Source organism: Oncorhynchus masou, chromosome 20 (assembly GCF_036934945.1).
Source record: "Oncorhynchus masou masou isolate Uvic2021 chromosome 20, UVic_Omas_1.1, whole genome shotgun sequence".
Classification (NCBI taxonomy): Eukaryota; Metazoa; Chordata; class Actinopteri; order Salmoniformes; family Salmonidae; genus Oncorhynchus; species Oncorhynchus masou.
In genome coordinates, this window is record NC_088231.1 from 24022864 (window position 1) to 24037863 (window position 15000).

Consider the following 15000-nt stretch of genomic DNA (forward strand, 5'->3'; position numbering starts at 1 on the left):
TGCGTTCTGACTTGGTGGTGTGGTGCGTTCTGATTTGGTGATGTGTTCTGATTTGGTGGTGTGTTCTGGTGTTGTGTTGTGTTCTGGTGTTGTGGTGTGTTCTGATTTGGTGATGTGTTCTGGTGTTGTTGTGTGTTCTGGTGTTGTGTTTTGTTCTGGTGTTGTGTTTTGTTCTGGTGTTGTGTTGTGTTCTGGTGTTGTGGTGTGTTCTGATTTGGTGATGTGTTCTGGTGTTGTTATGTGTTCTGGTGTTGTGTTTTGTTCTGGTGTTGTGTTGTGTTCTGGTGTTGTGTTCTGGTGTTGTGTTCTGGTGTTGTGTTCTGGTTTGGTGTTGTGTTCTGGTGGTGTGTTCTGATTTGGTGTTGTGGTGTGTTCTGGTGTTGTTGTGTGCTCTGTTGTTGTGTTCTGGTTTGGTGTTGTGTTGTGGTGTGTTCTGGTGTTGTGTTGTGGTGTGTTCTGGTGTTGTGGTGTGTTATGGTGTTGTGTTGTGGTGTGTTCTGGTGTTGTGTTGTGGTGTGTTCTGGTGTTGTGGTGTGTTATGGTGTTGTGGTGTGTTCTGGTGTTGTGGTGTGTTCTGGTGTTGTGGTGTGTTCTGGTGTTGTGGTGTGTTCTGGTGTTGTGGTGTGTTCTGATGTTGTGGTGTGTTCTGGTGTTGTGGTGTGTTCTGGTGTTGTGGTGTGTTCTGGTGTTGTGTTGTGGTGTGTTCTGATGTTGTGGTGTGTTCTGGTGGTGTGTTCTGGTGTGTTCTGGTGGTGTGTTCTGGTGTTGTGTTGTGGTGTGTTCTGGTGGTGTGTTGTGGTGTGTTCTGATGTGGTGGTGTGTTCTGGTGGTGTGGTGTGTTCTGGTGGTGTGTTCTGATGTGGTGGTGTGTTCTGGTGTTGTGTTCTGATGTTGTGGTGTGTTCTGGTGGTGTGTTCTGGTGTTGTGTTGTGTTATGGTGGTGTGTTCTGGTGTTGTGTTCTGGTGTTGTGGTGTGTTCTGGTGGTGTGTTCTGGTGTTGTGTTGTGTTCTGGTGGTGTGTTCTGGTGTTGTGTTGTGTTCTGGTGTTGTGTTCTGGTGTTGTGTTGTGGTGTTCTGGTGTGTTCTGGTGTGTTCTGCTGTTGTGGTGTGTTATGGTGTTGTGTTGTGGTGTGTTGTTGTGGTGTGTTCTGATTTGGTGATGTGTTCTGGTGTTGTTATGTGTTCTGGTGTTGTGTTTTGTTCTGGTGTTGTGTTGTGTTCTGGTGTTGTGGTGTGTTCTGGTGTTGTGTTCTGGTTTGGTGTTGTGTTCTGGTGGTGTGTTCTGATTTGGTGTTGTGGTGTGTTCTGGTGTTGTTGTGTGCTCTGTTGTTCAAATCAAATCAAAATCAAATCAAATTTATTTATATAGCCCTTCGTACATCAGCTGATATCTCAAAGTGCTGTACAGAAACCCAGCCTAAAACCCCAAACAGCAAGCAATGCAGGTGTAGAAGCACGGTGGCTAGGAAAAACTCCCTAGAAAAGCCAAAACCTAGGAAGAAACCTAGAGAGGAACCAGGCTATGTGGGGTGGCCAGTCCTCTTCTGGCTGTGCCGGGTAGAGATTATAACAGAACATGGCCAAGATGTTCAAATGTTCATAAATGACCAGCATGGTCGAATAATAATAAGGCAGAACAGTTTAAACTGGAGCAGCAGCACGGCCAGGTGGACTGGGGACAGCAAGGAGTCATCATGTCAAGTAGTCCTGGGGCATGGTCCTAGGGCCGCGGTTCAGTTGAAACTGGAGCAGCAGCACGGCCAGGTGGACTGGGGACAGCAAGGAGTCATCATGTCAGGTAGTCCTGGGGCATGGTCCTAGGGCTCAGGTCCTCCGAGAGAGAGAAGGAGAGAATTAGAGAACGCACACTTAGATTCACACAGGACACCGAATTGGACAGGAGAAGTACTCCAGATATAACAAACTGACCCCAGCCCCCCGACACATAAACTACTGCAGCATAAATACTGAAGGCTGAGACAGGAGGGGTTGTTGTGTTCTGGTTTGGTGTTGTGTTGTGGTGTGTTCTGGTGTTGTGTTGTGGTGTGTTCTGGTGTTGTGGTGTGTTATGGTGTTGTGTTTTGGTGTGTTCTGGTGTTGTGTTGTGGTGTGTTCTGGTGTTGTGGTGTGTTGTGGTGTGTTCTGGTGTTGTGGTGTGTTCTGGTGTTGTGGTGTGTTCTGGTGTTGTGGTGTGTTCTGATGTTGTGGTGTGTTCTGGTGTTGTGGTGTGTTCTGGTGTTGTGGTGTGTTCTGGTGTTGTGTTGTGGTGTGTTCTGATGTTGTGGTGTGTTCTGGTGGTGTGTTCTGGTGTTGTGTTGTGGTGTGTTCTGGTGGTGTGTTCTGGTGTTGTGTTGTGGTGTGTTCTGGTGGTGTGTTGTGGTGTGTTCTGATGTGGTGGTGTGTTCTGGTGTTGTGTTCTGGTGGTGTGGTGTGTTCTGGTGGTGTGTTGTGGTGTGTTCTGATGTGGTGGTGTGTTCTGGTGTTGTGTTCTGGTGTTGTGGTGTGTTCTGGTGGTGTGTTCTGGTGTTGTGTTGTGTTATGGTGGTGTGTTCTGGTGTTGTGTTCTGGTGTTGTGGTGTGTTCTGGTGGTGTGTTCTGGTGTTGTGTTGTGTTCTGGTGGTGTGTTCTGGTGTTGTGTTGTGTTCTGGTGTTGTGTTCTGGTGTTGTGTTGTGGTGTTCTGGTGTGTTCTGGTGTGTTCTGCTGTTGTGGTGTGTTATGGTGTTGTGTTGTGGTGTGTTCTGGTGTTGTGGTGTGTTCTGGTGTTGTGTGTGGGTTCGGAGCTTGCTCGTCGTGTGTAGATGTTTTGTTAGCTGATAGAAGTCCCTGTGTCCCGGGACGCCTCCTCAACAGCCCTCTGACCAAACTGTGTCCCATAGGCCACCGATATGACCATGGTCCAACTGTCACCTTTAAGCTCTGAACGGAGAAATCAAAAGCTGTCCACACACACACACACTAGTTTCCCCCCTCCCTCATCATCATCATCATCACTGCCCCCACGCCCCCTAACTCGTTGACCCCCCCCTCGTTGTTCACTAAACCTGTCAGGGGGATGAGAGGGCGTCAGGGAAGCCCAGTGCGGTGCTCGGCAACGGAAACAAGCCCTCCTCCTCTGCCCGTGACGACCGCCTCTTACCCAGCAGCCACCGCAAGACGGCGGCGCCATATAAAGCCCCGCCCACTGAAAAGAGAAAGCAGAAAAAGATTACTGTAGACGAAGCTGAAGGTAAAACAACGTCCTCCCTCCTCCTCCTCTCCTCCCTCCTCCTCCTCTCCTTCAAACCCCTAGCTGTGCTGTCACTAACTAACACTGTATTGCTGTAGCAGCATTGATGCTGTTGATGCTCGCTAGGCTAGCTGTGTGTAGCTCGTCCATGTCTCCTCTCCTTCCTAACTCTAGCCTGTAGCTTTGAGATGTCTAACTGATTGATACACTGTCTCCTCTTGCATGCTGTTGAAATTATGAGCTGTGATATATTGTGATATATTGTAATATGAGGTAGCTGTGTGAGGTAACGATATGAGGTAGTGATATGAGGTAGTGATATGAGGTAGTGATATGAGGTAAGGATATGAGGTAGTGATATGAGGTAGTGATATGAGGTAGTGATATGAGGTAGTGATATGAGGTAAGGATATGAGGTAAGGATATGAGGTAAGGATATGAGGTAGTGATATGAGGTAGTGATATGAGGTAAGGATATGAGGTAAGGATATGAGGTAGCGGTATGAGGTAGTGATATGAGGTAGTGATATGAGGTAGTGATATGAGGTAAGGATATGAGGTAGCGGTATGAGGTAGCGATATGAGGTAGCGGTATGAGGTAAGGATATGAGGTAGCGGTATGAGGTAGCGGTATGAGGTAGCGATATGAGGTAGTGATATGAGGTAGCGGTATGAGGTAGTGATATGAGGTAAGGATATGAGGTAACGATATGAGGTAGTGGTATGAGGTAGCGGTATGAGGTAGCGGTATGAGGTAGCGGTATGAGGTAGTGATATGAGGTAGTGATATGAGGTAGTGATATGAGGTAAGGATATGAGGTAAGGATATGAGGTAGTGATATGAGGTAAGGATATGAGGTGCGATATGAGGTAGCGGTATGAGGTAGCGATATGAGGTAGTGATATGAGGTAGCGGTATGAGGTAGTGATATGAGGTAGATATGAAGTAGCGATATGAGGTAGCGGGTATGAGGTAACGATATGAGGTAGTGATATGAGGTAGTGATATGAGGTAGTGATATGAGGTAGCGATATGAGGTAAGGATATGAGGTAAGGATATGAGGTAGTGATATGAGGTAAGGATATGAGGTAGCGATATGAGGTAGCGGTATGAGGTAGCGATATGAGGTAGTGATATGAGGTAGCGGTATGAGGTAGTGATATGAGGTAAGGATATGAGGTAACGATATGAGGTAGTGGTATGAGGTAGCGGTATGAGGTAGCGGTATGAGGTAGCGATATGAGGTAGCGGTATGAGGTAGCGGTATGAGATAGCGATATGAGGTAAGGATATGAGGTAGATATAAAGTAGCGATATGAGGTAACGATATGAAGTAGATATGTCTAACTGATTGATACACTGTCTCCTCTTGCATTCAGTTTAAATTATGAGCTGTGATATATTGTAATATGAGGTAGCGGTATGAGGTAGCGGTATGAGGTAGCGAGTAGCGATATGAGGTAGCGATATGAGGTAGAGGTATGAGGTAGCAATATGAGGTAGCGAGTAGCGATATGGAGTAGAGGTATGAGGTAGCGAGTAGGGATATGGGGTAGCGGTATGAGGTAGCGAGTAGCGATATGGGGTAGCGGTATGAGGTAGCGAGTAGCGATATGGGGTAGCGATATGAGGTAGCGAGTGGCAATATTAGGTAGCGATATGAGGTAGCAAGTAGCGAAATGAGGTAGCGGTATGAGGTAGCAATAGGAGGTAGCGAGTAGCGATATGGGGTAGCGATATGATGCAGCGGTATGAGGTAGCGAGTAGCGGTATGAGGTAGCGATATGAGGTAGAGGTATGGGGTAGCGATATGAATTAGCGGTATGAGGTAGCGAGTAGCGGTATGAGGTAGCGGTATGAGGTAGCGAGTAGCGATATGAGGTAGCGAGTGGCAGTATTAGGTAACGATATGAGGTAGCGAGTAGCGATATGGGGTAGCGATATGAGGTAGCAAGTGGCAATATGAGGTAGCGAGTGGCAATATGAGGTAGCGGTATGAGATAGCGATATGAGGTAGCGGTATGATGTAGCGGTATGAGGTTGCAATATGAGGTAGAGGTAGCGGTATGAGGTTGCAATATGAGGTAGAGGTAGCGGTATGAGGTTGCAATATGAGGTAGCGAGTAGTGATATGGGGTAGCTCTATGAGGTAGCGAGTAGTGATATAAAGTAGCGATATGTAGTGATATGAAGTAGCTATATGTAGTGATATGAAGTAGTGATATGTAGTAGTGATATGTAGTAGTGATATGAAGTAGTGATATGAAGTAGTGATATGAAGTAGTGATATGTAGTAGTGATATGTAGTAGTGATGTAGTAGTGATATGAAGTAGTGATATGTAGTAGTGATATGTAGTAGTGATATGTTGTAGTGATATGAAGTAGTGATATGTAGTGATATGAAGTAGTGATATGTAGTGATATGAAGTAGTGATATGTAGTGATATGAAGTAGTGAGTAGTGATATGAAGTAGTGATATGTAGTAGTATGAAGTAGTGATATGAAGTAGTGATATGTAGTAGTGATATAAAGTAGTGATATGAAGTAGCTATATGTAGTGATATGAAGTAGCAATATGAAGTAGTGATATGTAGTGGTATGAAGTAGTGATATGAAGTAGTGATATGAAGTAGTGATATGTAGTGGTATGAAGTTGTGATATGTAGTGGTATGAAGTAGTGATATGTAGTGGTATGAAGTAGTGATATATAGTAGTAATATGAATTAGCTATATGTAGTGATATGAAGTAGTGATATGTAGTAGTGATATGAAGTAGTGATATGAAGTAGTGATATGAAGTAGTGATATGAAGTAGTGATATGTAGTGATATGAAGTAGTGATATGAAGTAGCTATATGTAGTGATATGAAGTAGTGATATGTAGTGATATGTAGTGGTATGAAGTAGTGATATGAAGTAGTGGTATGAAGAAGTGATATGTAGAACTAGTGATATGAAGTAGTGATATGGAGTAGCAATATGTAGTGATATGAAGTAGTGATATGAAGTAGTGATATGAAGAAGTGATATGTAGTGATATGAAGAAGTGATATGTAGAAGTCATATGAAGTAGTGATATGTAGTAGTGATATGAAGTAGTGATATGAAGTAGCAATATGTAGTGATATGTAGTGATATGAAGTAGTGATATGAAGTAGCTATATGTAGTGATATGAAGTAGTGATATGTAGTGATATGTAGTGGTATGAAGTAGTGATATGAAGTAGTGGTATGAAGAAGTGATATGTAGAGCTAGTGATATGAAGTAGTGATATGAAGTAGTGATATGGAGTAGCAATATGTAGTGATATGAAGTAGTGATATGAAGTAGTGATATGAAGAAGTGATATGTAGTGATATGAAGAAGTGATATGTAGAAGTCATATGAAGTAGTGATATGTAGTAGTGATATGAAGTAGTGATATGAAGTAGCAATATGTAGTGATATGTAGTGATATGAAGTAGTGATATGAAGTAGCTATATGTAGTGATATGAAGTAGTGATATGTAGTGATATGTAGTGGTATGAAGTAGTGATATGAAGTAGTGGTATGAAGAAGTGATATGTAGAACTAGTGATATGAAGTAGTGATATGAAGTAGTGATATGGAGTAGCAATATGTAGTGATATGAAGTAGTGATATGAAGTAGTGATATGAAGAAGTGATATGTAGTGATATGAAGAAGTGATATGTAGAAGTCATATGAAGTAGTGATATGTAGTAGTGATATGAAGTAGTGATATGAAGTAGCAATATGTAGTGATATGTAGTGATATGAAGTAGTGATATGAAGTAGCTATATGTAGTGATATGAAGTAGTGATATGTAGTGATATGTAGTGGTATGAAGTAGTGATATGAAGTAGTGGTATGAAGAAGTGATATGTAGAACTAGTGATATGAAGTAGTGATATGAAGTAGTGATATGGAGTAGCAATATGTAGTGATATGAAGTAGTGATATGAAGTAGTGATATGAAGAAGTGATATGTAGTGATATGAAGAAGTGATATGTAGAAGTCATATGAAGTAGTGATATGTAGTAGTGATATGAAGTAGTGATATGAAGTAGCAATATGTAGTGATATGTAGTGATATGAAGTAGTGATATGAAGTAGCTATATGTAGTGATATGAAGTAGTGATATGTAGTGATATGTAGTGGTATGAAGTAGTGATATGAAGTAGTGGTATGAAGAAGTGATATGTAGAACTAGTGATATGAAGTAGTGATATGAAGTAGTGATATGGAGTAGCAATATGTAGTGATATGAAGTAGTGATATGAAGAAGTGATATGTAGTGATATGAAGAAGTGATATGTAGAAGTCATATGAAGTAGTGATATGAAGTAGTGATATGAAGTAGCAATATGTAGTGATATGTAGTGATATGAAGTAGTGATATGAAGTAGCTATATGTAGTGATACAAAGTAGTGATATGAAGTAGTGATATGTAGTAGTATGAAGTAGTGATATGAAGTAGTGATATGTAGTAGTGATATAAAGTAGTGATATGAAGTAGCTATATGTAGTGATATGAAGTAGCAATATGAAGTAGTGATATGTAGTGATATGAAGTAGTGAGTAGTGATATGAAGTAGTGATATGTAGTAGTATGAAGTAGTGATATGAAGTAGTGATATGTAGTAGTGATATAAAGTAGTGATATGAAGTAGCTATATGTAGTGATATGAAGTAGCAATATGAAGTAGTGATATGTAGTGGTATGAAGTAGTGATATGAAGTAGTGATATGAAGTAGTGATATGTAGTGGTATGAAGTTGTGATATGTAGTGGTATGAAGTAGTGATATGTAGTGGTATGAAGTAGTGATATATAGTAGTAATATGAATTAGCTATATGTAGTGATATGAAGTAGTGATATGTAGTAGTGATATGAAGTAGTGATATGAAGTAGTGATATGAAGTAGTGATATGAAGTAGTGATATGTAGTGATATGAAGTAGTGATATGAAGTAGCTATATGTAGTGATATGAAGTAGTGATATGTAGTGATATGTAGTGGTATGAAGTAGTGATATGAAGTAGTGGTATGAAGAAGTGATATGTAGAACTAGTGATATGAAGTAGTGATATGGAGTAGCAATATGTAGTGATATGAAGTAGTGATATGAAGTAGTGAAATGAAGAAGTGATATGTAGTGATATGAAGAAGTGATATGTAGAAGTCATATGAAGTAGTGATATGTAGTAGTGATATGAAGTAGTGATATGAAGTAGCAATATGTAGTGATATGTAGTGATATGAAGTAGTGATATGAAGTAGCTATATGTAGTGATATGAAGTAGTGATATGTAGTGATATGTAGTGGTATGAAGTAGTGATATGAAGTAGTGGTATGAAGAAGTGATATGTAGAGCTAGTGATATGAAGTAGTGATATGAAGTAGTGATATGGAGTAGCAATATGTAGTGATATGAAGTAGTGATATGAAGTAGTGATATGAAGAAGTGATATGTAGTGATATGAAGAAGTGATATGTAGAAGTCATATGAAGTAGTGATATGTAGTAGTGATATGAAGTAGTGATATGAAGTAGCAATATGTAGTGATATGTAGTGATATGAAGTAGTGATATGAAGTAGCTATATGTAGTGATATGAAGTAGTGATATGTAGTGATATGTAGTGGTATGAAGTAGTGATATGAAGTAGTGGTATGAAGAAGTGATATGTAGAACTAGTGATATGAAGTAGTGATATGAAGTAGTGATATGGAGTAGCAATATGTAGTGATATGAAGTAGTGATATGAAGTAGTGATATGAAGAAGTGATATGTAGTGATATGAAGAAGTGATATGTAGAAGTCATATGAAGTAGTGATATGTAGTAGTGATATGAAGTAGTGATATGAAGTAGCAATATGTAGTGATATGTAGTGATATGAAGTAGTGATATGAAGTAGCTATATGTAGTGATATGAAGTAGTGATATGTAGTGATATGTAGTGGTATGAAGTAGTGATATGAAGTAGTGGTATGAAGAAGTGATATGTAGAACTAGTGATATGAAGTAGTGATATGAAGTAGTGATATGGAGTAGCAATATGTAGTGATATGAAGTAGTGATATGAAGTAGTGATATGAAGAAGTGATATGTAGTGATATGAAGAAGTGATATGTAGAAGTCATATGAAGTAGTGATATGTAGTAGTGATATGAAGTAGTGATATGAAGTAGCAATATGTAGTGATATGTAGTGATATGAAGTAGTGATATGAAGTAGCTATATGTAGTGATATGAAGTAGTGATATGTAGTGATATGTAGTGGTATGAAGTAGTGATATGAAGTAGTGGTATGAAGAAGTGATATGTAGAACTAGTGATATGAAGTAGTGATATGAAGTAGTGATATGGAGTAGCAATATGTAGTGATATGAAGTAGTGATATGAAGAAGTGATATGTAGTGATATGAAGAAGTGATATGTAGAAGTCATATGAAGTAGTGATATGAAGTAGTGATATGAAGTAGCAATATGTAGTGATATGTAGTGATATGAAGTAGTGATATGAAGTAGCTATATGTAGTGATACAAAGTAGTGATATGAAGTAGTGATATGTAGTAGTATGAAGTAGTGATATGAAGTAGTGATATGTAGTAGTGATATAAAGTAGTGATATGAAGTAGCTATATGTAGTGATATGAAGTAGCAATATGAAGTAGTGATATGTAGTGGTATGAAGTAGTGATATGAAGTAGTGATATGAAGTAGTGATATGTAGTGGTATGAAGTTGTGATATGTAGTGGTATGAAGTAGTGATATGTAGTGAGTGCAGAAGTAGTGATATATAGTAGTAATATGAATTAGCTATATGTAGTGATATGAAGTAGTGATATGTAGTAGTGATATGAAGTAGTGATATGTAGTGATATGAAGTAGTGATATGAAGTAGTGATATGAAGTAGTGATATGTAGTGATATGAAGTAGTGATATGAAGTAGCTATATGTAGTGATATGAAGTAGTGATATGTAGTGATATGTAGTGGTATGAAGTAGTGATATGAAGTAGTGGTATGAAGAAGTGATATGTAGAACTAGTGATATGAAGTAGTGATATGAAGTAGTGATATGGAGTAGCAATATGTAGTGATATGAAGTAGTGATATGAAGTAGTGATATGAAGAAGTGATATGTAGTGATATGAAGAAGTGATATGTAGAAGTCATATGAAGTAGTGATATGTAGTAGTGATATGAAGTAGTGATATGAAGTAGCAATATGTAGTGATATGTAGTGATATGAAGTAGTGATATGAAGTAGCTATATGTAGTGATATGAAGTAGTGATATGTAGTGATATGTAGTGGTATGAAGTAGTGATATGAAGTAGTGGTATGAAGAAGTGATATGTAGAACTAGTGATATGAAGTAGTGATATGAAGTAGTGATATGGAGTAGCAATATGTAGTGATATGAAGTAGTGATATGAAGTAGTGATATGAAGAAGTGATATGTAGTGATATGAAGAAGTGATATGTAGAAGTCATATGAAGTAGTGATATGTAGTAGTGATATGAAGTAGTGATATGAAGTAGCAATATGTAGTGATATGTAGTGATATGAAGTAGTGATATGAAGTAGCTATATGTAGTGATATGAAGTAGTGATATGTAGTGATATGTAGTGGTATGAAGTAGTGATATGAAGTAGTGGTATGAAGAAGTGATATGTAGAACTAGTGATATGAAGTAGTGATATGAAGTAGTGATATGGAGTAGCAATATGTAGTGATATGAAGTAGTGATATGAAGTAGTGATATGAAGAAGTGATATGTAGTGATATGAAGAAGTGATATGTAGAAGTCATATGAAGTAGTGATATGTAGTAGTGATATGAAGTAGTGATATGAAGTAGCAATATGTAGTGATATGTAGTGATATGAAGTAGTGATATGAAGTAGCTATATGTAGTGATATGAAGTAGTGATATGTAGTGATATGTAGTGGTATGAAGTAGTGATATGAAGTAGTGGTATGAAGAAGTGATATGTAGAACTAGTGATATGAAGTAGTGATATGAAGTAGTGATATGGAGTAGCAATATGTAGTGATATGAAGTAGTGATATGAAGTAGTGATATGAAGAAGTGATATGTAGTGATATGAAGAAGTGATATGTAGAAGTCATATGAAGTAGTGATATGTAGTAGTGATATGAAGTAGTGATATGAAGTAGCAATATGTAGTGATATGTAGTGATATGAAGTAGTGATATGAAGTAGCTATATGTAGTGATATGAAGTAGTGATATGTAGTGATATGTAGTGGTATGAAGTAGTGATATGAAGTAGTGGTATGAAGAAGTGATATGTAGAACTAGTGATATGAAGTAGTGATATGAAGTAGTGATATGGAGTAGCAATATGTAGTGATATGAAGTAGTGATATGAAGAAGTGATATGTAGTGATATGAAGAAGTGATATGTAGAAGTCATATGAAGTAGTGATATGAAGTAGTGATATGAAGTAGCAATATGTAGTGATATGTAGTGATATGAAGTAGTGATATGAAGTAGCTATATGTAGTGATACAAAGTAGTGATATGAAGTAGTGATATGTAGTAGTATGAAGTAGTGATATGAAGTAGTGATATGTAGTAGTGATATAAAGTAGTGATATGAAGTAGCTATATGTAGTGATATGAAGTAGCAATATGAAGTAGTGATATGTAGTGATATGAAGTAGTGAGTAGTGATATGAAGTAGTGATATGTAGTAGTATGAAGTAGTGATATGAAGTAGTGATATGTAGTAGTGATATAAAGTAGTGATATGAAGTAGCTATATGTAGTGATATGAAGTAGCAATATGAAGTAGTGATATGTAGTGGTATGAAGTAGTGATATGAAGTAGTGATATGAAGTAGTGATATGTAGTGGTATGAAGTTGTGATATGTAGTGGTATGAAGTAGTGATATGTAGTGGTATGAAGTAGTGATATATAGTAGTAATATGAATTAGCTATATGTAGTGATATGAAGTAGTGATATGTAGTAGTGATATGAAGTAGTGATATGAAGTAGTGATATGAAGTAGTGATATGAAGTAGTGATATGTAGTGATATGAAGTAGTGATATGAAGTAGCTATATGTAGTGATATGAAGTAGTGATATGTAGTGATATGTAGTGGTATGAAGTAGTGATATGAAGTAGTGGTATGAAGAAGTGATATGTAGAACTAGTGATATGAAGTAGTGATATGGAGTAGCAATATGTAGTGATATGAAGTAGTGATATGAAGTAGTGAAATGAAGAAGTGATATGTAGTGATATGAAGAAGTGATATGTAGAAGTCATATGAAGTAGTGATATGTAGTAGTGATATGAAGTAGTGATATGAAGTAGCAATATGTAGTGATATGTAGTGATATGAAGTAGTGATATGAAGTAGCTATATGTAGTGATATGAAGTAGTGATATGTAGTGATATGTAGTGGTATGAAGTAGTGATATGAAGTAGTGGTATGAAGAAGTGATATGTAGAGCTAGTGATATGAAGTAGTGATATGAAGTAGTGATATGGAGTAGCAATATGTAGTGATATGAAGTAGTGATATGAAGTAGTGATATGAAGAAGTGATATGTAGTGATATGAAGAAGTGATATGTAGAAGTCATATGAAGTAGTGATATGTAGTAGTGATATGAAGTAGTGATATGAAGTAGCAATATGTAGTGATATGTAGTGATATGAAGTAGTGATATGAAGTAGCTATATGTAGTGATATGAAGTAGTGATATGTAGTGATATGTAGTGGTATGAAGTAGTGATATGAAGTAGTGGTATGAAGAAGTGATATGTAGAACTAGTGATATGAAGTAGTGATATGAAGTAGTGATATGGAGTAGCAATATGTAGTGATATGAAGTAGTGATATGAAGTAGTGATATGAAGAAGTGATATGTAGTGATATGAAGAAGTGATATGTAGAAGTCATATGAAGTAGTGATATGTAGTAGTGATATGAAGTAGTGATATGAAGTAGCAATATGTAGTGATATGTAGTGATATGAAGTAGTGATATGAAGTAGCTATATGTAGTGATATGAAGTAGTGATATGTAGTGATATGTAGTGGTATGAAGTAGTGATATGAAGTAGTGGTATGAAGAAGTGATATGTAGAACTAGTGATATGAAGTAGTGATATGAAGTAGTGATATGGAGTAGCAATATGTAGTGATATGAAGTAGTGATATGAAGTAGTGATATGAAGAAGTGATATGTAGTGATATGAAGAAGTGATATGTAGAAGTCATATGAAGTAGTGATATGTAGTAGTGATATGAAGTAGTGATATGAAGTAGCAATATGTAGTGATATGTAGTGATATGAAGTAGTGATATGAAGTAGCTATATGTAGTGATATGAAGTAGTGATATGTAGTGATATGTAGTGGTATGAAGTAGTGATATGAAGTAGTGGTATGAAGAAGTGATATGTAGAACTAGTGATATGAAGTAGTGATATGAAGTAGTGATATGGAGTAGCAATATGTAGTGATATGAAGTAGTGATATGAAGAAGTGATATGTAGTGATATGAAGAAGTGATATGTAGAAGTCATATGAAGTAGTGATATGAAGTAGTGATATGAAGTAGCAATATGTAGTGATATGTAGTGATATGAAGTAGTGATATGAAGTAGCTATATGTAGTGATACAAAGTAGTGATATGAAGTAGTGATATGTAGTAGTATGAAGTAGTGATATGAAGTAGTGATATGTAGTAGTGATATAAAGTAGTGATATGAAGTAGCTATATGTAGTGATATGAAGTAGCAATATGAAGTAGTGATATGTAGTGGTATGAAGTAGTGATATGAAGTAGTGATATGAAGTAGTGATATGTAGTGGTATGAAGTTGTGATATGTAGTGGTATGAAGTAGTGATATGTAGTGGTACGAAGTAGTGATATATAGTAGTAATATGAATTAGCTATATGTAGTGATATGAAGTAGTGATATGTAGTAGTGATATGAAGTAGTGATATGTAGTGATATGAAGTAGTGATATGAAGTAGTGATATGAAGTAGTGATATGTAGTGATATGAAGTAGTGATATGAAGTAGCTATATGTAGTGATATGAAGTAGTGATATGTAGTGATATGTAGTGGTATGAAGTAGTGATATGAAGTAGTGGTATGAAGAAGTGATATGTAGAACTAGTGATATGAAGTAGTGATATGAAGTAGTGATATGGAGTAGCAATATGTAGTGATATGAAGTAGTGATATGAAGTAGTGATATGAAGAAGTGATATGTAGTGATATGAAGAAGTGATATGTAGAAGTCATATGAAGTAGTGATATGTAGTAGTGATATGAAGTAGTGATATGAAGTAGCAATATGTAGTGATATGTAGTGATATGAAGTAGTGATATGAAGTAGCTATATGTAGTGATATGAAGTAGTGATATGTAGTGATATGTAGTGGTATGAAGTAGTGATATGAAGTAGTGGTATGAAGAAGTGATATGTAGAACTAGTGATATGAAGTAGTGATATGAAGTAGTGATATGGAGTAGCAATATGTAGTGATATGAAGTAGTGATATGAAGTAGTGATATGAAGAAGTGATATGTAGTGATATGAAGAAGTGATATGTAGAAGTCATATGAAGTAGTGATATGTAGTAGTGATATGAAGTAGTGATATGAAGTAGCAATATGTAGTGATATGTAGTGATATGAAGTAGTGATATGAAGTAGCTATATGTAGTGATATGAAGTAGTGATATG

The 15000-nt window shown here is 37.1% G+C and overlaps 1 protein-coding gene across 6 annotated transcripts in view; it reads left to right on the forward strand.

The window, feature by feature from the left end:
* The window catches only part of rgs12b (regulator of G protein signaling 12b), a 164125-nt gene that overhangs the window by 138181 nt on the left and 10944 nt on the right, over positions 1–15000 (forward strand). For 3 of the 6 annotated variants that reach the window (XM_064926782.1, XM_064926781.1, XM_064926783.1), the window contains one exon: positions 3050–3227. The exons of the other annotated variants lie outside the window; for them this stretch is intronic. In XM_064926782.1, the coding sequence (XP_064782854.1) occupies positions 3050–3227 (178 nt within the window). The remainder of the gene's footprint in view (positions 1–3049; positions 3228–15000) is intronic. 6 annotated transcript variants of the gene reach the window in all.